The sequence below is a fragment of the Branchiostoma lanceolatum genome, chromosome 1 (assembly GCF_035083965.1).
Source record: "Branchiostoma lanceolatum isolate klBraLanc5 chromosome 1, klBraLanc5.hap2, whole genome shotgun sequence".
NCBI lineage: Eukaryota > Metazoa > Chordata > Leptocardii > Amphioxiformes > Branchiostomatidae > Branchiostoma > Branchiostoma lanceolatum.
In genome coordinates, this window is record NC_089722.1 from 25,005,711 (window position 1) to 25,029,824 (window position 24,114).

At 40.0% G+C, this 24,114-nt stretch overlaps 3 protein-coding genes across 3 annotated transcripts; all 3 read right to left on the reverse strand.

Annotated features, from left to right (window-relative positions):
- Positions 1-1,289: 1,289 nt before the first annotated feature.
- LOC136444036 (SMC5-SMC6 complex localization factor protein 1-like) lies at positions 1,290-8,306 on the reverse strand. Its single transcript, XM_066441454.1, has 12 exons — positions 8,184-8,306; positions 7,694-7,864; positions 6,785-7,014; positions 6,316-6,450; positions 5,675-5,807; positions 5,224-5,386; positions 4,606-4,772; positions 4,199-4,377; positions 3,868-3,986; positions 3,393-3,608; positions 2,832-2,957; positions 1,290-2,620 (listed from the first exon to the last, which is right to left on the reverse strand). The coding sequence occupies exons 2-12, from the start codon at positions 7,709-7,711 to the stop codon at positions 1,965-1,967; spliced, it is 2,142 nt and encodes a 713-aa protein (XP_066297551.1). The 5' UTR covers positions 7,712-7,864; positions 8,184-8,306; the 3' UTR covers positions 1,290-1,964.
- Positions 8,307-8,437: 131 nt separating this feature from the next.
- Positions 8,438-13,101, reverse strand: LOC136444042 (uncharacterized). The gene is made up of 8 exons (XM_066441501.1): positions 13,004-13,101; positions 11,842-12,020; positions 11,283-11,361; positions 10,641-10,878; positions 10,202-10,385; positions 9,649-9,826; positions 9,236-9,307; positions 8,438-8,992 (listed from the first exon to the last, which is right to left on the reverse strand). The coding sequence occupies exons 2-8, from the start codon at positions 11,956-11,958 to the stop codon at positions 8,445-8,447; spliced, it is 1,416 nt and encodes a 471-aa protein (XP_066297598.1). The 5' UTR covers positions 11,959-12,020; positions 13,004-13,101; the 3' UTR covers positions 8,438-8,444.
- An 802-nt stretch (positions 13,102-13,903) lies between these two features.
- LOC136444073 (golgin subfamily A member 6-like protein 25) lies at positions 13,904-22,244 on the reverse strand. The gene is made up of 8 exons (XM_066441548.1): positions 22,115-22,244; positions 19,905-20,447; positions 19,403-19,525; positions 18,836-18,994; positions 16,298-16,413; positions 15,904-16,009; positions 15,490-15,645; positions 13,904-15,109 (listed from the first exon to the last, which is right to left on the reverse strand). The coding sequence occupies exons 2-8, from the start codon at positions 20,217-20,219 to the stop codon at positions 15,047-15,049; spliced, it is 1,038 nt and encodes a 345-aa protein (XP_066297645.1). The 5' UTR covers positions 20,220-20,447; positions 22,115-22,244; the 3' UTR covers positions 13,904-15,046.
- Positions 22,245-24,114: the final 1,870 nt, after the last annotated feature.

Consider the following 24,114-nt stretch of genomic DNA (forward strand, 5'->3'; position numbering starts at 1 on the left):
GGTAGTCCCGCAATTTTATTACTCTGCAAGCAAACAACATTTCATACCTAGGTTGAAAATGATCTTACAATACAAACTAGGCACCCGAATATATTCGTTTGAGCTGGATTTCAGAAAGCATCTGTACATACTTTGCAGCTTTTGAACAATACTATTAGTCTAAACGTTTCCGACGTCTGGTAAATGGACGGTAAAAGTTTAACGTTTGATCCGAACGTCACGTATGCGTCTGAATATGAACATGCCTCCGTCTGCACGCAGAGGGAAACCTAATATACAAACGTTGTCATTTTCATATTTCACCCATTACCATAATAAGACATCACTTTTCCTGTGGTTATTTAGCTACACTTCTGCATTTCGGTCAAAATGATGACAGTCCGGTTTTGTATTGTGGAAGTGAAATATCCAGCGTTTGCTTGCAAATGTTGCCTTTCTAGCATGACGTTGTTTTCAACATGTTGACCAGAGAACAACACATTGTAAAGCTATCCTGTTTCAGTGTCCTCTTCTGCCTATATTGACAGGACAAGCCTAGTCTGCAATGGTCGGTGAAGTCATGAGTGAAACACATTTTTTGCTAACAAGGATTGTTATATAACCCATCATGAATCATGTTGTCAACCTCGCATACTTTAGACCCATAGTGTCTCTGCCAAGCACATTTCTAGCACAAAATTAGATAATGATTGACGTTAGTCCACGTTTGGGTAGACGTTTAGTACACTGGGCCATATAGCTATTTCCTATGACAGGATTATGGTCAGACTGGTCGTTTCAAATTTCAACTTTGCAGCTACCCACAGATAGTTGAGTTGGGTTGAGCACTATGTATCTATGTGACAGTAAGAGAGTAACATGATGAGAGTAACATGAAAGATTCTGGCCATAGCTATGGCTTGAATAACTGGAAGAACACCACCAGGAACATACAAAAACAAACCGCCAGTACTTGGCTAGTGTTGATAGAGTCGTTGTAAGTCTGTTAGAGTCATTAAAATAGCAGTCCTTTGTATCAGTGACTAACAGTATCTGGTATGAAGGATTGTCACCCCAGTTACACTACCTCAATGGTAGTACATACTAGCACTGAACTTTCAACTTACCGGGATTTGAGCAAAAAAATTATGCGATCTGGAGAATGCTACACGCTGCGGCATCACAGTCACAAACAGAAGTAGGTCGGATGCCATGTTAAAAATAAGACAGCAATAAGACTGACATAGACAGCATTCTACCAATGATAGAAAAATAACACAGGATTTCACCAATGAAAATACAAAAAATGCTTAAGTCCATAAACATTTTATTCTTCAGAATATCAATAAGGATAATAAATACAAAACATGTTATCATTTGGGCATAATTTCTATCTCTAAAAACTTGAAATGTAACAGTTATAACCTTGAAATATTTAAATGAAACTTATGCATGCAATCTATCAAATGAAACAAGCTAAAATATACTAAAAGTCCTAAGTAAAAGTCTAACATTAAAATACTACAGATTATGTAGTTATCTTACTAAATAAACCTCTATCAGTATCAACTAAAGTCTGCTTAGTAAGCAAAACACAGTTGTCAATAGAAAACAACTATAGCAAGGAAAAGGTAATAGATAAGAACATAAAATATTGCTGGTTGGCCTTTTCATAATCCATTAGCCATGAGGATATGCATGAGTTAATCTGCTTATAAACAATGTCTACATACCGAATGTTTTATCTTAAAACAATGTTCTACATGCTACATAAGGTAGTATTAATATCTTAAGTAGTCCTTGTTATCAACAAAGTCTTAAATATGGCTCATATTTACAAAAAAAATAAAAGCACTTTCTTGCATCCTTCTGGGAGTCATGTATAGTGAGAGCTTGAGAATCTTCTCAAAATATCACTGCTCTTGCAAAACTTCAGTTTCACGTAATGTTCAGTAGAATACAATCAACATCTGACAGAATACATCTCATGAACACAAGCGAATCTCCATCAACCTTGTTCTACAAAAGTCCGTCATCTCCCCCTTCTGTCCTGTTAGCATCTTTAAGTGCCTCTCGTGCCCCAGTAAGTACTGGTCCATGTCCATGTACGAGGTGAGGTCTTCCTCAACTCCCTTTGCTTCTTCTGACTTCACCTTCTGCATGATGTCTTGTAACACTACCACAGGTGATATAGGCGAGGAGTTTGCTCCCTTGAACCTCCCGTTGGAGTAGGAACAGACCGAAGAGCCGCTTTTGTTGGAGCCACATTCCAACTGTCTCTCACGTTGCTTCTTCATTGGTTGGAGCTGTTCGACGCGGACGTACGCTCGCGTCAAATGAGATACGATAGTTGCAAACCTCTCGCAGTCTTCGCTGGTTGTCGTCTGTTTCGTTCCACGACCCAATACCCTGTCAAAGTCTGCCTGACAAACGTACTGACCGAGTCCCTTGCTGTTCGATACACCAGGAGTGTCCTTTGGAGCTGCAGGAGTTGTTGCGTATTTCAGGCTTTTGTTAGTGGGTGCCTGGGGTTTCCTCCTTGGGTTGGCAGGGGCCTTTAGGGCTGCCTTCATCTCCTCACTGACAGCCAGGTCAGAGGGAGTCTGGCCGTTTGCATTTTTTCTGGACAAAAGTGTCTTGCCTGAAAAAAAAACCACCTGAAATTTAATTCTTAGCTTGTGTAGGTTTTTTTGCATCCGTGGTTTCCAATATCTTTTGAAAAAAAAAAGCAGAAATGTTTGAAAAGGGAACATATTGGCTACTACAAATAAAAAGTGGATTGTTTCTGGATACAAATTTACCACCCAAGTCATAGTCTAGTCTAGAGCTATTAGGAACATTAGAGAACCTACCCCCTGCCTCCAGTAGCATTGAGGCCACCACCACATGTCCATTCGCCACAGCATCGTGCAGGGCTGTCGTGCCGTCAGGGGGCGCTGCTAAAAGGTCCAGGGCAGACGACAGCTTCACTGGTGAATCTGGAAATACAAATGAAAAGATGATCTACAAGAAATAATGATCAAACCAGCTATGATTATGAACTGTCTGTCAGTGGTTTCATCTAGTTCGTAAGTCACTGGATAACAAATGTCTCTGCATTTTTACCTAGCTGACGTTTTGGTGACCTTCTGTCACCTTCCTCATTTAGAGCCACTCATTATTGCCCTGAGGAAGGTGACAGACGGTCATGGAAACAGCGGCTAGGTAAAAACACTTGGTTGTATACAAAGAACTTTGTTATCCAGCCAAGCACTTTGTAAAACATAGATAATAGATTGACAGGCTGAATAAAAGTTCTAAACAGGAACTATGCGGCTCCAGATGTCTTACTGAGAGATGACAGCGGTGCGAAAGATTAGCTTAAGGAATGAGTCCACTCTACTTTATGATAGACAGTATAGTTCCAGTCCTACCCTTGTTCTTGACCGTGAAGAAGCTGGCCACGCTGGGTTGAGGTTTGAAGGCCAGCAGTTCCTTGACCACCTCGATGTGCCCGTGGTTACAAGCCTCATGCAGAGGTGTCCAACCAGCGTAGTCCTGGGCATTCACGTCAATCCCTGGCACTGACAACAGGTCATGAACTTTGGTCACGTTGTTCTTGATACAGGCAACATGCAACTGTGTCTCACCTGAACATGAACAAGAAAAAAAACAAAGTTTTTCAAATTGTTAGAAACTGGGACAAATTTTCGAACACAACACAACACAACATTAAATGTCATTTTTAGTAAAACTATGAGATCAACATTCAAGATCTTTTACAAAAACAACGTCCCTGGCAAGGGCTGGAGTATCCAACAAACATTTGTGTAACATTCTTTTCTTTTCTATCTTTACTTTTAATTGGTTGTCTTAGTTTTTGCTGAGACATCCCTGCTAAAGACTTACCTCTGACATTTCTCCTGTTCACCTGCAGCTTTGGCTTCTTTTTTGGTGAGGCCTCAGGAGTGGAGCTTCCTTTTCTCTTCCCAGCAACCACTGGGAGCTGCTTCACATGATTAGCATCCCTGTGGAGGGGATGATAGATCATTTTAACTTTTGAAGTCACACTTGATGAATAGCAATTCACAACCACAAGACTTGATGGTTGACTCCTCAATGTGTATAAGATTAAGCAGCATTTTGGACAGGCAAAAATCATTTTGAATTTCATAGGAGCCTAGCACCACAGATCATTCCTTTCTTAACAATGTACAAATAAAGCAATAACCCAACTCACACAAGGGTTCTGAGAGGCTCCCCCCTGCTTGAGCCCCTCCTCAGAAGCCTGCCCTGTTCCACCTTGACCTTGGCTGGAGAGGGTGGGTTTTCCTGGGGCACCTTCTCTCTACCCTTGGTGGCTGGTGCCGTCTGTTTACTGACCAGTGACTTGGGAACCAGGTACATGTAACACAGCAACTGGGGGGACAAAAAAATTAAACTTTTGGTTTCACTTACAACTACAGTTAACACAGACATACTAAAAGGAAACAAGGGAGGAACTGTTACAAGCATACTTAAAGTCTTGATAAAAAAGCTTAATACTATGCAATAAAAGTAAATAATAATTGACACTAACCTAGCTAAGTTATCAATTTTATCAAAATGTTATGCTTTATATTGCACAGCATGTATCATCGAACTCACCACTCTTCTAAGTGATAGGGGCTTCTTGTGAAAGCCATGTTGTTCCTTAGCAACCAGGCTGTCGTCATAATAGCCTAGCAAGGACTGTGCCACCTTCAGTTTGAGCCAAGGGGGTTGCAGGGTCTCCAGTAGGCGGTGCAGGACAGTCTTGGTTTGGTTGGCTGGTTCTGTAAATAAAGACATACAGAGATGACGACTTGCAGATTTCATTCTGACTTAGATTTCAGTTGCATTGCAATCATCCTGACAAGGCAATCAGAGATTATAGAAAGTCAGACAAAAGTAGCCGGACTGAGAATATACGGCAATGCTGCATTGTGTATACTGGGAAACACACCTATGCACAAACAAACAAACAGACACACACACACACACACACACACACACACACAGGTGCTACTGACAAACACACACAAAGAAAGACAAGCAGAAAACAATACTTCACAGGGCTAAAATACCATGTGCATGTACACGTGAAATTGGAGTGGTGAACGTAACTTCAGACCAGACTTGCATTGGTGCAAGTTGCATTACCCACTGTTACCAACTGTGCAAATAGCTCACTGTTCCAACAGAAACACTCTCTTGGCATGAACTTGAAGTAACAAAACTACATACCTTTCTGATAAGCAGCTGCTATCTCCTGTGCCAGGTTACACACACTGGTGCCCATACTGAAACTACCAGTCAGTGATGTCATCCTGCCAAACTGTCTGTCAGTTGCTTGGCAACACTCTGCTGCCATGGCAACAATGCTCTGGATGAGGCAAGCAATATCAGCCTGTGGATACAAACGCAACTAGTTAACAACTTTAAAAAAATGGATTGCACACATAATACCTTAGGAAGTCTTAATACGCAAGTCGAACTACACTTATAATAATGTTAAACCAAACTGAAAACTCGGAAATCTCCAATTAAATTAATCTTCATCTTATTTTATTCCAAAAAAAAACTACAAACAAACAAACAGCCAGCCAGCAAGCATGCAAACAAACTACCTTAGTCCAACTCTATTTTTCTCTGCCCATTCCCTTCCCCTTTCCATATAACCTACTAAAGAACCTACCTGTTGGTTCTGTAGACTGTGGAACAGTAGTGAGACCAGGTCGGTGACGTGTGAGGTCATGACCCCACAGTGTCCTGATGGCCACAGGAGGGAGGTCAGCACACAGGAAGGGGTGCCTGGCTTGTGGGTGTCTCTGTGGGGCAATAACAGGAGGGGTGAACACTACATGAATGGATACTGCAATGTATTAAGTAAACAGTATAGGATTTTCATTACTGTGTGGGTGGGAGTTTGATTGCAGGGTTGGCCCCAGCTCGGACATGTCACGATGATGTGGTATGGGAATGCATTAGTCATTTTGGATGGTCAGGAAAAGCCAGCAGCCCACTGTATAAGGGACCTTAAGGCTTTAGACTCAAGCAGCAAAACTCTGCACGTAAAAGAACCCAACACATTACCAAAGAGAGAAGGGGTGACCCATCGTGCAATGTGGGCTGTAGCAAGGCCACATGGCACGAAAAGCTCAGAGATTATACTCAAGGTCCATTTAGAGATGTGGGTCACATTTTGTTTCATTTCAAATGATGTTGGCTATCTATGTAATTCTCTAAAGACTGGAAAACCGAGTACCAACACTTCACAATAGAAAGTTTGTTCCATCATTTCCAAATGGTGCCAGCTAAGTATCTAACTTGTCCTACCTGTCCAGCCATGCCATAAAGTCCTGTTCCAGTACAGACACCAGGAATTTCAGTAGTAGAGCACAGTTAGACTGGTACAGCGGACCTCCACTGGTCTCGTCTGTTGTCTGGATGTCTGCTATACCCATGGCACCTCTGTTAAACAAAGAAAGTTAAACTATCATATAGTATGAATTACCATGCTACAAATACAATTTTAATACAAAACTGAAAAAAAGCATTTAAGAGACACATCATAATGTCATAATCCAATTATCAGTTAAGTGCTAAATACATCAATGTAATGGGCTGTAGGAATAATTGAATAGAGTCCAAACAAAATACTGCATAGGGATACGGCTGATGTGTACTAAAATATTCTACGGGAGAGAGGGAGCGCATGAGAAATAAGATGCTTTTTGTAAAATTACATTGAAAGTCATTCTGATTTAACATTGTACATAGTAGTAAGTAAAATTTGTTAGAATACCTTATAACCATCTTGACAAAGTCCCATTCCACTCCTTCCTTCTGTTTCTCTGGCTGCTGTTGTTTCCTTCCCTTTCTCCCCTTCACTCTGCCCACCTGTTCCTGTACAGGTGGTCTCAGTGCCTTCAGGTACAGGTAACTGTTCACAGGTGTGTGGGAGGGCGGGTGTAAGGTTTGGATCTGCTTCAGGACCTGGTAAGCCTGGGCTGCTCCAAGACCATCTTCAGCTTGCTGTTGGGAAAGAGGCACCTTTATATTCCATCTATTTTTTTACTGTAAATGCTTTTAAGTTCGCATGGTTTTTATTTCGCACTAAGGGGAAAATGGAGTATTCACGGTGGTTTTAAGTTTGTGCCAGTGCTATAGTTACATACTGCTTGTTTTGTGGTAAAACGATCGCCGTGAAAACTGTGAACCTAAAACCACTGCAAACATTTCTGCATTTAGAGTACATGTACTTTTAAAAATACCATCATAAAATCACCAAGGCTACAATAGTCAATAGGACTATTCAGTCCACTGAATAAAGATACCAATTTCATTGGTTTCAAGTGTAATAATCGGTCCTGTGGTTGATGTTGTGCATCCAATGGACAAACACACACTTTCCAATAGACATAGGGACTCTGAACATGCTTAAGACTACACTATTCACGGTAGAGAAAAGTAGTGAACATGTAAACATAAAAGAGGTGGTAAGAAGTAAAACAGCAAAAAGGATAGGCAGGGATTGAAATTACAGAAAGTTTTAGTGGTTAGGGTTGTTGACTCGGAGTAGGGGTCCATTCCAGCATGAAAGGATCAAACCGTACAATCTAATTTTAAGCAGCTTGCACTCACTGTACAAAACTGGTGTGTTACGGTAAGGCAGTTTTATGTTAAACAAAGAAATAAACAGAAGTACACTCACCAGTAAAGCCTCAGCCATGACCCTGTGTATGAGGTGAGTGGGGGGATAGCGTAGTGTGGAGACGGTGGACTGAAGCAGACTGAGGCCTGCTGGGTAGGCGTGGTCGTCGAGAGCCACCTCTACTGAGGCACACACAGCTGAGGCCAGGGGGAGGGGGCTGCGCTGGGACACCTGTGGGGATAAAACATATATCTTTGTAGGAATTCTTATAAAAGTACTGTAAATATTGAAATATTTGCCATGTTTTTAACTTAAATGTTTTAGATATGACTTCTTACAGCCATTAACACATTCTGCCTTCCATTGTGTTATTACTATCGTTTTAACAGCAAAGTCAAAGCTACTAGAACCGAGAAAATTTTCAAGTAGATCACCTACATGGCCACAAATAAAATTGAGATAATGAAAAAAAATGTTATTTAAATCTTCACCAAAAAATCTCAATTGTAACTAAGGAAATAGGAGTATAGGAGTTGTGAATAATGCTTACCTTTGTTGTTCTGCTCTTAGTGTTGTTGACAGGGAAGAGGGGCTGAAAACAAGCTCCTGGTACATCCAACTGAGGGGAGGAAGGGTAAGAATGAGAACATACATGTATTACTCCAATACCTCATAGGTACATCTGTTTAACATACATCAAAAATGTAACCTAATGTTTCTTACAAGGCAAACTATATGAAACACCACATTGACATATTGTTTTTACATTACATCAATGCTGAAAATCTAAGGCTGAAGGAAAAAAATCAAATCAATCATTATCAAGATTTACCTTTCTTCTCTTATTAGAAGCCATGAGTTGCAACGTGTCCCTGTCCTTCCCACTGTCAGTCAGTAGGGGGCGTTTCTTCATGCCCTCTAACTGCAGTTGGAGGGCAGAAGGCATTATCTGCACTTTCTCCCGGGTGGGGAGGGCTGCCTTCCCAACTGTGGGGAAAGACCCCTTTGTCATTTTCACTGGCGAGGGGATAGACTCTTTCTTCACTTTCTCTGGAGTTGGAAAGGACCTCGTCCTTGTTTTCTTGGATGATGGCATAGACTCCTTTATCACTTTTAGTTTTACTGTCATGGGAAAAGATCCTTCTTTTCTTTTCTCTGGGGTAGAAAAAGACCTCTTCTTCTTCTCTGGGGTAGAAAATGACCCCTTCTTCTCTTTCTCGGGAGTAGAGAAGGACCATTTCTTCACCTTCTCAGGGGTGGACGCCATCCTTACTTTCTTTGGGCTAGGGAGGGACAATTTTCCCATTATCTCAACAACGGGAGAGCTCTTCTTTGGAGTGGAGGGTTTGGATGTTGAACCTGTGAGTGCAAGAAAAAGATTTTCCTCAGAATTATTCCCAAAACAATAACTCTAAGCAAGTAACAAAGTATTGCTATTGTAGCCTTCATCACTAATTCAAGTCTAATAATCTGCATCAAACTTTGAAGCCAACTTCTATGTCTATCATCTGTACACCTTTACCAGCTTGTATTTCAAGACCTCACCTGACCATAACTCAAGTACAGTACATATTATACTAGTAGTCATAATCATCCACTTACTTCTGGTGTTGAGTCTACTCAGGCTATGTTGTTTCTGACTTGGTGACACAGACTTCAATACTCTGCTGATCTCTACAGTAGGAGCAAGGGTAAGAGTTATCATATAACATATACCTCAACTTGTATCAAACATGTTTCTGACACAATGTCACAGAAAAAATGTTGATAGTTCCTATCTAAAGTAGCACTGTAAATCTTGAAATATTCATGGTTTTTGCAGTCACTTCTCCATTGCAAACTCATCACACCCACAAACACTTTACAGGTACATCCATTGTGTTGCTACTGTTGCTTCAACAGTGAACTCAAAGATACAACAAAGTCTTGATTTTCACCATACATCAAGAGATTCAGGTGCTGCAAACTCTTAAACGAGTATTATATCATTAAGACATTTTCAACTCCATCCATACCTGTGTCCCTGGAAGTTTCCTTTCCACCTCTTGCTTCCCTGGGCACCTGATTCCTAGTCCTATCTCCTTTGGTTACACCATGGGCCTGGTCGCCCACAGCTGAAGCTGACACTTGTGGAGTTGATGACGACGCAGCGTACACAGCAACGTCAAACTTAGCAGGCTCCGCTGGAGGGTTCTACACACAAACCAAGAACATAACTAACTTTTGATTCTCCTTTGTTGAAAATTATTCAATGACTGCATGAAAAACACAAGATTCCAAATTTTTAATTTGGACAAACTGTAAGAAAAAACATATCTGTTTGAGCTACCTCCATGCCCCAAATCATGGAAACATGTCCTTTCTTTCTTCAGTTATCTTCTTTGAAAGTTTTGAACAAAAATGCTGCTGCACAAACCAACACCACTTCTTTCTGACATCATAAAGCTACCTGCCACCCAAAAATCAAAACCCAAATCATGTCCAGGACAAACGATACAAGGAAAACACTGGTATGATAGAATTTCATCAATAATTATGCAAAGGTAGAATATTGTTCAAAACTCTTACCCGTAGAAGAAACTCAGCAATATAATCTGGAGACAGACACAGAACCCCGCGACGCCTCAAGATGCGGAAAGCAGAATCATACTTCTTCTCCAAGAAGACGTGGGTGAGTTGTGGGGCATACACAGCCTGGCTGTGGGCCACTGTCTTGGCCTTCAGTACAGTTGCTCCCCCTGACTCCAACAGTCTGAAATGTAAAAGTAAAACACATTGATAAATCATGTTACACACTTTTCATTGTCGGCTAGGCTGTACATAAATCATCAAAATATTAAGTGCAATGAATGTGGATGATGATACCGTGATGAGTAATATCACATAAAAACGGACACTTCTAAACCATCAGACGAGGCCTATTTTTGTTTGAATCATTATCAATAACAACATAATAGGAATTGAAAAATAATAACTATAAATAATAATTAATTGCCTTTCGCTGTACCTTTTATACGCAGCTCTGCGTTTCTGGTCATCCACGACTATGATGGAGCGCCATGCGGCAAACGCCCCCACTGTGTCCTTAGCAATCCTCTGTCGCCAGCGCCGAGGTGCCTGTTGTAACGTTACAGAGAAGGCCTTGTGGAGAGTGGCCTTGTGCCCGTACTCGTAAGGACTCTCGTCTAACCACTTCCCTGCTGCTGCACTGTCATCTACGAACTTCCTCGTGAGGACCCACTTTCCTGGAGAAGTTATTGGGCAATGTTTAAAAACAATTCAATCTCTACAAGTACAACTGAATAAGACTCTGAGATTAACAAACTTACTTACTTTACTACATTCATAAACGTAACTTATTGGGCAAAGATTTCTCATCAACAAATCTCATCAACAAAATTTTTCCAAGGCAAGTACAGAACTTATCATCTGCAACACATAAATTTTACTGTCTGTACTGAAAAAATAAGAAGTAAGCACTGCACAAACAAACTCGCTAACATTTCTACATTCATAACTTATCAGGCAAAAATTTCTTATCAAAAACTTTTTTTCAAAGCAAACATACATTCTACTGTCTTTACTGAAAAAAAAAGAAGCAAACAAGAAGCAGCACAAACAAACAAAACAATCAGTTCAGCTTCCTTACCTGCAGCACAAGCAGCCAGGTACTTCTCACTCCTGCAGGGTTTACTGGAGATGACATGGGTACAGCTGGGCTTGTAGGGCTGGGGAGAAACACAGTAGTTGAAGGTTAAAGCCTTGGTGTGAAGTATGGGAGACAAAAGACCCTGCCATATGTACTGTTATGGAAATTATGGTGCAGACATGATAGTGACTCAACAAAAGATTATCATAAGAAAAGGTGTGTTCCAGACATGCATTTATATTTACATTTCAATTGATACTGCTTTTGTCTCCACACAATATAGTACCATGAGTTAGATAAAAGTTCTGTGAATTGAAGAGACTTCACAATACACATGTATATGCATAACAAATAATACAGTAGTACACGTGTAACAGTACAATGTAACTTATGCATATATAATGAGTATATTATCAACTTAAACATGGAGATTTGTTGAAAACATTTGTTGAAAACTCAACTAAGTTCAGCATCAATCTTCCAGTAACAATGTCTGTATTACAGTGTTAAAGAAAAAGGATAAACACTGTATTTGTCCGAGGTTTCATATTCATCTTACCTGTTCTTGAAGACAGATTCCTTTGAGTTTCTGTATCTTAGAAGTCAGATCGTCCCTCTCCTCCCCGGAGAATCCAGACAGTTGGAAGACGTACCGTTGGCGACAGTTCACCGCCATGATGCTGAAAACTTCTTAAGTTACGAGTGGTCCAGGAGACTCGATAAGCATACAACAGGATCCTGTAGTAATAAACTAGCACTATAACTTCTGACAGTCTTGTATCACTTATGCACTATCATTACTATCATTTCTCAACTAGTGTCTGCACTTCAGAAGAGCTGTGCCTGTGAGGTTTCCAACCTCTTCTACTTGATAATGGGGCAAAGTAGACAGAAGCCACATATGGACTCTACAGCTGAGTGTTGTTGTTGTTGTTGCACTAACCCTACCTCCTGTACATGTGATTTATCATTTTATAGGACTCCACAATCCACAGTCCAAGAATCTCCACCAAATTCCTCTCACTTTCAGAACATGATACTGATTTGATACAGGTATTCAGGTCTTGGTGCTTCATAAATCATATTTCATCAAACGAAAAACAGTTTTACGGTAGGATTAACGTGTGGTAGCCATTAGTGTGCTTCTGATGTAGAAACAAATCTATAACTACTTATCTATTCAGAGATTAATGGTATAAAACCTGGTTCTGCCAGATCCTTTCTTAGTCACTTACGAAAGATAGCGGCTGCTGTTTGAAACGTCTGACTGGTTTCAAAGGTTTATCCAGTTGCTTGAGTCAAGTGCGCTTGACTGAGTAACTATTTTTGGCGAAGTTTTATAGTGCACATCTGTTGTTGATTAGGAAGCTCGAGCTCTCGGTGAGCAAGTCTACTTCGAGCAGGCACAAGGGAGCAGCAGTCAAGGCACAACATGCCACGATGGTCTTCAAAACTGCGCCAGACGACGGCAAAACGCACAGGGAGGCTTGTAGAAGTTTGAAGTCGACGAGAAAGCGCTGCCCTTGTGAGTATTTATCACGACGGTGACAGAATCCGCGCTGAGGTAACGAATCTTCAGCTGCCCCCCTCCCCTCCTAAAACGCCCGCTTTTTCACGATTTGTCCAATCCCTACAGTCCCACATTTCGGTGTCCTACAATCTACAGTTCTTTCTTTACAATAAAGTATTATTTTAAGCTAGCATAATCAAGACTGACTTACCGTTTCTTCCTTTTAAAAGACCAGCAAAATTCACAGATCTCGCTTGGTCGCCATGTTGTTCATACAAACTTTTGCGCGCTAAAATGGAAGATTCCATTATGAAGAAGGTAACTCTTAGTTACATAAATAGCAAATTATACAGAGGTAAAACATCTTTAACCATAACGAATTATGAAAATATAATTTGGAAAAAAATGCAAATGTCATAGTCTTCTATTGAAAGAAGACATAAATGAATTACATAGGTGTTACATTTTATCATACTGAAAATACATCCCCTAGAAATAATGATTTGAACTATTCCACACGTTCCCAGGATAGTTCTGGTATGCAGTACAGCAGCGGCATCTAGCGATATCATCTAACAATGCACACTGTTGATAGGCGCTGAACTACCAACCACTCGGACGAGGAGTTCAAGGGATAGAAGGTGCAATTTCAAGGTCACATAAGGCTATTCTCTGTCATGTTGATCATTTCATTCACTTGAAAGAATTTAGGGAAGGATGTTGTAAATGAAAAGGGCATACATGCACAGTAATTCACTTTATTGTCACAGTTGCAAAATTTCACGGTGTATTAAATAAAACGGACATTTTCACTGAACTTTAACTTCATGGTGGCAGCAAGGCTTTTTCACGGTGATGGTAAGTTCACGGTACAGAGGTGACCGTGAAGACAGTGAACATAAAAGTTACAGTGAAAGAAATAAGAATTACAGTAACTTTTGTATTGTGTAAGCTGTATCTTATTCCCTGGATGTCTATAAACCTTCTTCAATCTATCCATACAACTGTCTTATATTTACCTACCATATTTCATTCCTTCATCCATCCATCCACACATGCATCAATAGTGAAAAACATTGACACAGAAAAAGCAGACTTTCATACAGTATACGGATTCGAAAATACATGTTTATTTGCTCATCAATCTCTTTAATATTGCATATTGTACAAAGCTCAGCATGTGTAAATATGGTAATATCTCTTTGACCATTTCATATTCTTAAAAATAACACACACAGCACAGCATTGCAATATCTACTCCAATGAAATTTAGCATGATTTGATTGTCTACATGCATGAATGTCTACAAATTGCCCATATTGGGACTGAGGTGAATCACTGATGATGAAATATCGTATCTCAATCTGACAATATAAGTCTACATGGAACACTGTACCTCATTTCATAAGCATCAACATATTTTCAATTTGAATCGAGTAAACACTACTTAGGGAATTCTTAAGTACCTTCTAAAGTAAGTAGTATGAGACTAGGTCACATCTGAGAAGTTATCAAGGAAGGACTGATAGCTTTCTAAAGTTTGATAAAACACTGAATCATTGCTCGATTAATTGTCTTACCTTCTTTCACACTTCTATTTCTGGTCTTTCTTAATAATTCTAATTCCCTAGGCTACACAGCCCTGACGAGAGATTTTGGTTTGTAGTTTGTAGCCTTATTGACTCAAATGTGTCCTTTAGTACTGGTATCGCATGATTGAAAATGTAAAGTAAAACTTCTTAATTCCATCTACTTTGAAATACAATATGTATTTACATTTCATTCAGTAATTTTCATGCTGGCACATTTAGATTGTTGCTAAGTTAGTACACAGGTGAAAAAGTAGCATTTCCACAATGATCCATATTATCTATAAACAAGAAATAGAAATACTGGTAGAGAAGGTTTAACACATGGCATTTTGTTCAACAGTATGTATCAATTCATCCTTGTATTTGGGTTTTTAGGTGTTACAATCACAAAAAGTACAAACATATTTGGAACAAAGGACTAGAAAAACAATTAAAACGACATCTAATAACATAAGATTCTCTGAGATCAATGTATGGCAGCCATATTCCTCTCACTGACTTACAAACACTTCAGGAAGACAAAATACAATGGAAAGCTCCTGTTAGAGAAATTTTCATTCCTAAATTTCAATGTTACGATTCAGAAAGTGTCCCTTCAAATTGTAACAGGGCACTCTGACAAAAACACTACATGCATTGTGGCAGCTTTAGATACAAGTTGTCTAACACTTCCTGACTCTCTCACTCAGCTCTGAGTACACTTGCCACTCCTGTAACAGCTTGTCCTGTAGAAAAAACCAATACAGAACTTAATCTAGATATGCTGTATAAAGTTCTACATGGACTATCAATGCATCTGATAGAAAGGGGTCTGCATGCTTTACAGTAAATTAATACAGCTACTACATACTATGCTAAATTTGACCATGATGACTATGCATCACCCAAAATGCAGCTACTAGTTTATTTTGACTTTGAGTACTATAGACTGGCATAGACTAATACGGATGATAATGCCTTACAGAAAAAGGCATGTAGACCCACTTAAGGAGCACTTCAAGAGAATAGATAGCAAATTAGATGTCTACAAACACTGCCATCCCATTCTTTTTCTTTTGTCTTTGATGTTGAATTTTTTTTATCTGTCCTATTTCTGGATACCCACCTGTTGCATGAGTTGTTTCTCAAACTTGATACAGAGCTGCTTGAGTTCCAGCAGGCCCTTCTCCTTCTCTTCTATTGTCTTGTCCTTTAACCTGAGCTGAAGTTGGATCTTCTGAATCTGTTCACTCAGTACTGCACAGTTCTTACAGTCATGACCCTGTGGAGGGGTGGGGTAAGGTTAAGGTCTCCCTCAATGTTGCAAAGTGTAAATCGTGTGGTGTAAATCGTAGCTGTCATTCTATTGTAACTCTGATATAAGTTCTAAGAGACAATATCAAGTTCTGAAACTACTATGACTCATGCATGCAACTGGTGGTTGTGAAACATGACCGTCATGATATCACTGTCTGGTACAGTCTTCAAAAATATAATCTTATGCTAACACTTAACTGTAATAAGGAATGTTCCATCCTACCTTATTTTTGGCGATCATTCCCTTCAGTTTACTCTTCAGCATCTCCGTCTCCTCTGACATCTTCTTCAGCTCCTTAGTCAGCTCCTCCAGCTGCCGTTGTCTCTCACTACAAGTCAACATCACCAGTTATCATGTCATTCAGTTGTTCTCAGGCTTGGTACATACTGTTTTCAAATTGATAGAATTTCCATCAACAGATGCTTTACAATTGTTCTTTACAGTTGTTTCCCTAGATCTTGAGATTTATGACTTACAAATCATAGCTTAAAGTAACATTTTACATATGTCAACTGAAAGAGCTCCCAATCATTTTACAGTTCATTGAGATAGCTTGAAAGATATGTTTTCCAAACTGCAGATGTCTTACTGATATTAATGCCAGAAGGACTTTTACCTGGAGTTGTCCTGCAGGGCACTGGCCATGTGTTCCTTCAGCCTCCTTAGTGCCTCGTCTCGAGAAGTCAGCTCCTTCTCATGGGTCTCCTGCATCTCTGTCATCTTCTGTTTTAGCTGTGACACAGATCAGAACATTTATCATCATCATCATCTACGGTGATAACCAGAACACTAATAGTCTGAAAACAAGTATAAAATTAATTTCACTAAATACAAAATAAAGGTTTTGTTGCCTGTTGTCATGTCCAGGCACTGAAACATACTTTTTTTGGACTTTTAGACAGCGACCGGATATGGGTTCCTTACAAATTGTTATTCTGTTTCTTTACTTGTTAATCTGTTCCACGAGCCTGCCATCCGAGAACTAGTATGGTTAAGTCTCTATCTGCCCAAAACCATACCAATTTGTCCATGTATTTGTTTGTTATGTTTAGCCATAAGTATGGCTAAACATATTGTTTTCTCTCATGTTTCTTCTTCTTCTTCTTCTCCTGTCAAATCTTCAAATGGATTCATCTCTGTCATTTTTTGACCAAATGACCTGAAATTTGGTACAGAGGTAATGTAGGCAAAAACCAATGTGCGTTCTTTTCCTTGTTTTGATATTGACCTTGAAAGTGATTTTATCGAGGTTTTTAGGCTATTTTTAGCATATCTTGGCCTCCTGCCCCCTGGTATTTCAACCGAATGACCTGAAATTTGCTGTATATGTGGCTTGAACAAATATTTAAAGGACTACATTCCCATTTTTGGCATTCATATATTCAAAACGATTTATTTTTGGGCTTTCTTGACAATATTTGCCACTTCTGTCACTTTCAATACTACATATGACCTACAGGTCGTTGACCCCGAGTGCCTTGCACCTGGCCAAGCTAGAAGTTTGCTTACGAGGAGGAAAGACCGGACATAAACATTTAACGTGATTATCGGGAAAACACCATGTTCCCTTAAACTCAGTGGTTAAATTGCAGTTTAGGAAATTTTATAACAGAAAACAAGTTAAATCAATGATTTTGTGAATGTTTATTCTAGCATTAGTTATTCCAGATATTTTCAAACTCCAAATTCTTCAACACAACACGGGAGATCGTTTCTCCTCAGACTGGCGCGACACTCCTGTCAACACGCGTCTCCCGTGATGTGTAGCGTCCACCACCAGGCCTTCCTACATGTCCTACGTACGGGCGTATGGATCGTAGAATTCGGCAAAAAAGGAATGATTAGGCCAGTAGAGTCAGTCCCCGGTAAGGTCAATGATTCGCCCCTTTGCGCTAGCTTGTAACGTTAAATGAATGTACCCTCTGGTGGCCAAACTTCACTGACAAACTTTCTCCCTATTATCATCATGAGCTTGCGTTAGTCTGGTACTAGTGACTATTATGTGCCGGGAATGTTTATCTATCGCACGCCTTGGAAGGAAGTTCAGCCATGATAAATGGTCGGCCGTTGCGAAAATTTGGAATCCCATGCTGTTGATTTTCGTGATTGAATCTGTAAGAAAATATATTTTCATGTCGTTCATGTTTTTGGGACGGACGCCGGGACGGGGTGAATTTTTTCTATCATTTTCGTCCCGTTAGTAATGCAAATCGAATCGTGTTGCACAAGAGGCAAAACACTAAAAACGTGGGTCTTGTGGAGTGTTTTGGAGCGGGAAAATGCCGGATATTAGCGGTGCCGAACAGTGTACATCGTCGCGCGCGGGTGACGCTCCGTCAAAACAAATCCGCTGGTGGTCTAGCGCGGCCACCGAAAATAGGCAGAAACACACAGGAGGACTTAGCACCTTCGTTTCTGAGGGCAATTGTGAAAATCTTTTGTTACAAATTGTTCGAACATTGAAACATTTGGATAGATGGTTTGAAACTGTTCTAAATAAAGAGATTTTTGTGTAGTTACGTTCGAAATGTTTCCAACGTATGTGAAATAAGTTCAAACATGTTATAAGTTTCAATGCTAATTGTTTGAACACTTTAGAACTATTGTGACTTAGACATTCTTTTAATCAAAATAGTTCAAACATATTACAAATATTATATTAAAACCCTCTCGGTGACTTGGAATTGACTCAAATATGTTGTTTTTGGTCATTTCCTTCGTCTCCTGTCAAATCTTCATATGTATACTATGGAAAACTTCATTCTTCCCTGGGGTTGATCTTTTTTAATTCAATTTTGAACTGGGTTGATTATGCGCAAGAGTGTAACTTTCAGCGGATATTTTTCGACTGGTTTACATGGAAATGGCACGGAATATCCCATTCTTGCAAGGGGAGGATTCTTTAATTATTTCTTTCAATTTTGAGCTGGAATGATTATGAAAAAGTCCATTTTTTAGCAGAAGTGTATTTGTTAATCAATTAGTGGATATGGTTGTGGACTGGTCCATATTGTGTTGAGGTGCTACTGGAAGACTCAATTTTGGACTGGGGTGATTCATTTTTTTAGTGCAAGTATTTTAGAATGGTCCATGTATGGAGTATGGCTAAACATGCTGTATTTGCTCGCAAATGTTGCCTTTCTAGTTTGTTTACCTGTTCCTCTATCCTGGCCATCTCTGCCTCATGTTGAGTCTTCATCTCCTGTATTGAGGACTCCTTCTGTGCCAGCTCCTCCCGAACCTTCTCCAGCTCCTGTCTGGTGGCAGCGTGGGCCTGTCTTTCCAGCTCCAGCTCATTTTTGTACTGTTCTGCCTATATATAGTGCACATAAATACATAGATTGTTAAACATTGATAAGCAAAGATTAGAGCAAGCGTTTAATGACTTCTTCATAAGCATGGTGCCTGTATCTATCCTGGTTCTAATGCATAACACTCATTGGTGAACAGGTCAACTTTGCTGAGTCTAACTTGAGCAATTACTGCAAGTATCATGATAAATCGTGTGTCCAAAATTTGTGATAAGTAGGTTTTGTTTTGTATTACAGCCAAAGCTATCATGTACTTATAACTTAAGTTGATTTTAGATACTACCATTTCAATATTAATTGGAACGGAATGGAAGATACCTGTCCAATTCCGTCAACAACAGGAAAAACACAGGTTCTAGGAAGGAAGACTACAAGAATCTGAATTGACATATCTCAGTATGAAACCTTACCTTAGATATTAGTTGCTGTTGTAGATCTTCGATGTCTTCTTGTCTCTGTTTGATTTCTGACCTCAGTTGTTCTATCAACTTTTCCAACTTGCTGATCTTCTGCTTGTACTTTTCTTCTCTCTCCTGTGATTTGAAATTTGGGACAAAATTTTAGTAACAATGCTAAGGAAATAAGCCATTCAAAGGGTGGCAATGGCTTGACTTGCACTTAAAGTTAAAGGGTTCATCTTTTTATACCTATGAGTTGTAAAAATAGAACCAAGAGCACTTTAGAATACAAGTACTGTACTATACTTCTGTTTTGTGCAATATGAAATTCACAATATATTGTGCCTGTATTCCACATAACTTGCCAAGTTCTTGATGTGCTTTTTTGCAATATTGGTATTTTGAGCCCTTTAATTCACTTTTCATGGAACTGCACTATACTTTTAATGAGCTATCAACATATATTGCATGTTCCCAGAAATCAGACTTTCCCACAATGAACAGTATTACCTACCAGCAGCTCCCTCTCTTTAGTGTTGTCCTTCTCCCTCTCTATATACACGATCCTTTCCTCTATCCTTACTTCCTGTTTGGCTGTGGCAGGTCTGGACGGCTGTGGGGAGGAGTCCGCGGGAAGTCCCATCCCTATCCCGTAGATCCCAGTCGGCATGGACCGTGGTGAATACGGCGGCGTCCGTGTAGTATTCAGTTTGTACTGCGCGACGGGAGGGAACATGGGAGGCTGGGAGTGACGGGTGGACCCCAGAGGTCGCGACCCGGGCGTTCGGCCAGAGGGAGTCCTGGTGGTGGGCATCTTGGCACCCTTCATATTACATACTTGTGAGAAATGTTGCTGTTGTTGTCTTGCAGTGTTTGTATGAGCTCAGATGCCAGCCTAGCTAACAGTATGGTAAATCTACTGTGTTGGCACACATGTGAAGGTAAGCTTGTTGTTATGTTCTTTGGTTTCTGGCTGCCAGGTCTTTTGTTCTCGCTGGTTCTTTAAAGAAGGAAATGCATAGTCACTGTCCTCTTTCTGGCAGAAATGGTATCACATCTGAAACAGAATTCTAAATGGGTTAAATCAGGAAATGTGTACATAATGTATAACATTACATCCTAGCTTAAGAAAAAAAGTGAATTTTGGTACTACGAACTACAGTTCTGTGACGTCTGGTGTTTTGAATAATCCTGTATTTAAGTATTCCTATATTTTTACTTTTTGACGGTCTTGTACGGTCTTCAGTATTCACATAATCGCAAGCTTCGAAATCTTTGACATTTTGAAAACAAAAACCTTGAGGATACCTTGAGGATTCATCGGTGAAAACCGACCAAAGGCTTCAGTAGCGTCAGTAAAGCAATTTAAACCCGCTACATGCGCTCGTCCCGAGCGCAAGTTTCGGCTTCACTGCCCTGCCCCTGGGGGAGGTGATCCTAGAAGCAGTGGAAAATCGGGGCATAGTCAGGGACCAGTGTAATTGACAACTGGACCCTCCAAAGCTGCCCTGTCTGACATCCCTGACCAAAAACACTCTGAGTCTGACAGTGTTCCCTTTACAAGTATCTTTTCAGCATAACCAGAAACATTTCAGTGTTTTACAATGAGCCTTTTTTTCTGGTGAAATAAGGTAGATAAAAGAAAGGATTTTGTTAGAATTTCAGACAGATTCTAAAATAGTTTTTTTACATGTAGGATCGTAGGTGTCAAAGTTTATAATTTGTGACTTTTTGTACTGTTGCCATCTGGTAAAGAATAGTGACCCAGACAACTTACTTAGTAATACATCCAGGCAGTTTACAAATACAGAAATGTCAGAATATCATAGTAATTCAAGGTATCTAAACCTGATCAACGCTTACATGTTATTATACATAACTCTTTGATTGATAAAGAAAGATCTAAGTTCTGTCTTTAAACACGGTCTCATTTTGAAGGATAACCTAACCAAGATGCACCACCCCTTTAGACACTTCAATGGTCTAAAGACATGGTTGATAGCATAGAGATGCTGCAGGGAAATAAGTTTCTATAACTGGCAAGTGATTTATGACACATGCACATGTACAAAAAGGACATATATAACACTTCACAGAAAGCCCCAAATGGTAGAATCCATACAGTACAGTTGGACTAGTTACAGGCTAGCCTCTGACAACATATCCCCAGTTTCCCCGATGGGAACCAAACCTATAAGGTGTCTGGCTGAAACTAGGATTAACCATTATACGCCTGCCATTCTACTGCTGCCCACCATATTGTCTCCGGACAAGCGCATGTAGCGGGTTTAAGAAGCCAATGTTTTGTGTGTATAAGAATCGACCCTGTTATAAACCACTCATGGCCTGTAATCATTTACTGAGTAATTAAGGAGGATAAAAACACCTGTCCTCAAGGAAAAACACATCGGGTCATTATGTACGGACTGGATATGGCTTCTTTGTCACGATACATCGTAAAGTACAACGTTATGTAGAACATAAACAGCACATAGGAACACATAAACGTTTCAAAGCACGTAGCAATCTGATCGGAAACAAAACAAATCCAATCCTTACGTAAATCTGTCGGGGAATATGTTTTCTATAGCTCCCCTCCCCACTCTAGACTAACTCAAGTAAAGTCTAGCTCTTTAAAAGGCGACAAAACTGGTTCATATCTGCAATACAATATGTATTCATAAACCCAGTAATAAGGATAGTCTTAAGAAAATTAGAACTTACCGTGGAAGGTTGCTGAAATGCCTCAAAATTGACATTTCCTGCCTTCAAGGCTAGAAAAATAAGACCTGCTTTTTTCTGACACTTGTTGTTGCACAAGATGGCCGCCGTCACGCCGGTAGCAACGGCGATTTGATTGGTCGGCTGTCAAAGTAAACAGGAATCTGATTGGGTGTAAGTTGTATAATTAGGCCGACTGTAAGATTATGTTACAGGGGGTGTTCAGAGATTTAGTAAGACAAGTGTCAAGAGGTGGATTGAGACATCATCAGACATGACAATGAATATTTGATAAAAAAAAGGCATTTAGTCTCTATAAGCTTTAACAGCGCGTAAAGTATTCTGATACTACGCGCGATGAATAGAAAACGGAAGGTAGCATAGATTTAGATAAACTTTGCACCTACAAGAATATGGATGCGTCCAACATAAATCAAAACTGTCAGGGGCTTTTGTATCGCTGGTGACCTTCAATCTTTACAAAGTCATATTACCTCCATTAGACTGGTCAAATGTTGACCTTGAAAGGGATCGATATCGTTGTCAAGTGACCCTGGTCCTACCGAAAAATGTATTCGATACCTCAGAACTGGTTCGCTAGGAGGCGTAAGCGCACTTTTTGATCGATGACGATGTAGAGCTAGTAACTGGATTTTGCTGTCCTAGTGCTCCAACAATAAGACTTATCACAGAAATAGCATATGCTGTATTTGTTGAAATGTAGCATATCCAAGCATATATTGGACTATTTTACCCGTTTAAAACGCTAATGTTTACAAAGAGGAAATTAAAGCTAAGAGTTAAACTGTCATGTCTAAGTTAAGCTGGCCAAATACATTAATTTGCACCCTTGTCCCTTCCTCGTTAGATATGGAAACTCAATGTGATGAATCAAGCGACCCTGATGTTAGGTAAACGCTGATGGTTTAAAACCTTACAGTGTCATGTACGTCCTACGTACCGTGCTTGGAGTCCTCAATACAATTTAAGCACGTAATGCGGGAGAAGAAACCATCATTTTGCTTGCTAAGATTGACGGCGGTCGTGCGAATCGTGATCAATCTAAAAGTTCATCAGCTGACAGCCCCATGGTTTCTGTGCGCGGTAGCGGAAACCTTTTGTTGGTGCTTCATAGGTGCCAGAGTGATTGACTGCAAGTAGACACGCATCAAAGATGTTCTGACGTCATTGTATGACAGATGAGGAAGCGTGTGCGTAATGCGAGGTGCCTACATGTCTGCGCCTTTATGTTCTAAAAGTCAGCTCCTGATGAAGCGTCAATGAGTCTCGCCCTTTCGGTTTCTGATTGGATAAACTCAAAGGATAGGCCTGGGACATAGAAGGACACCCACTCGCACACAAATTGGACAACACACAATTAGGTCTACCTCTACAATCCAACACTGCATTTCCGAAAATGAAGGAATATGGCAATGAATATGTGTAACAAACATGCACACTTGTCATGTGTGGCACATTGGGTCAACACCGGTGTAGAGATTAGCGTCATTTTAATACCTGTGGAATATCCGGAAGCAAAAGAACCAAACGTTATCCAACGTACGTTTGTTAAAGACAGCGTTGTCTGTTATTCATCTCAAGTCTCCTTTCCAACTCGCTGCGGTACAAGGACGCTACTATTTCTCAGCGGAATGGAGTAGAACTGCAACTAATTGTGACGTTGATGCTGATTGGTCCAATAAAATAGATTGACTAAATCGGTGTGGACTAAGTTTGATCTGCGGGAATATGCCACCAAAGTAACCTGAATGTGTCCCCTGCGATAAATATTGATTGGCTGTAAATAACCAATGGGTAAGTGCAATAGATCATAGATTTGTAATCATCAACATTAGATTTCAAATGTCTATTCTCATTGGTTAACGTTGCCAATGCCTCCTGCTGTGACCAATCAACACCAATGTTTGATGCACAATCATTGTAATATGCTGATTGGCTAACGTAGTTCTAATTGACCAATCACTGTGCAGCTACAATGAAGC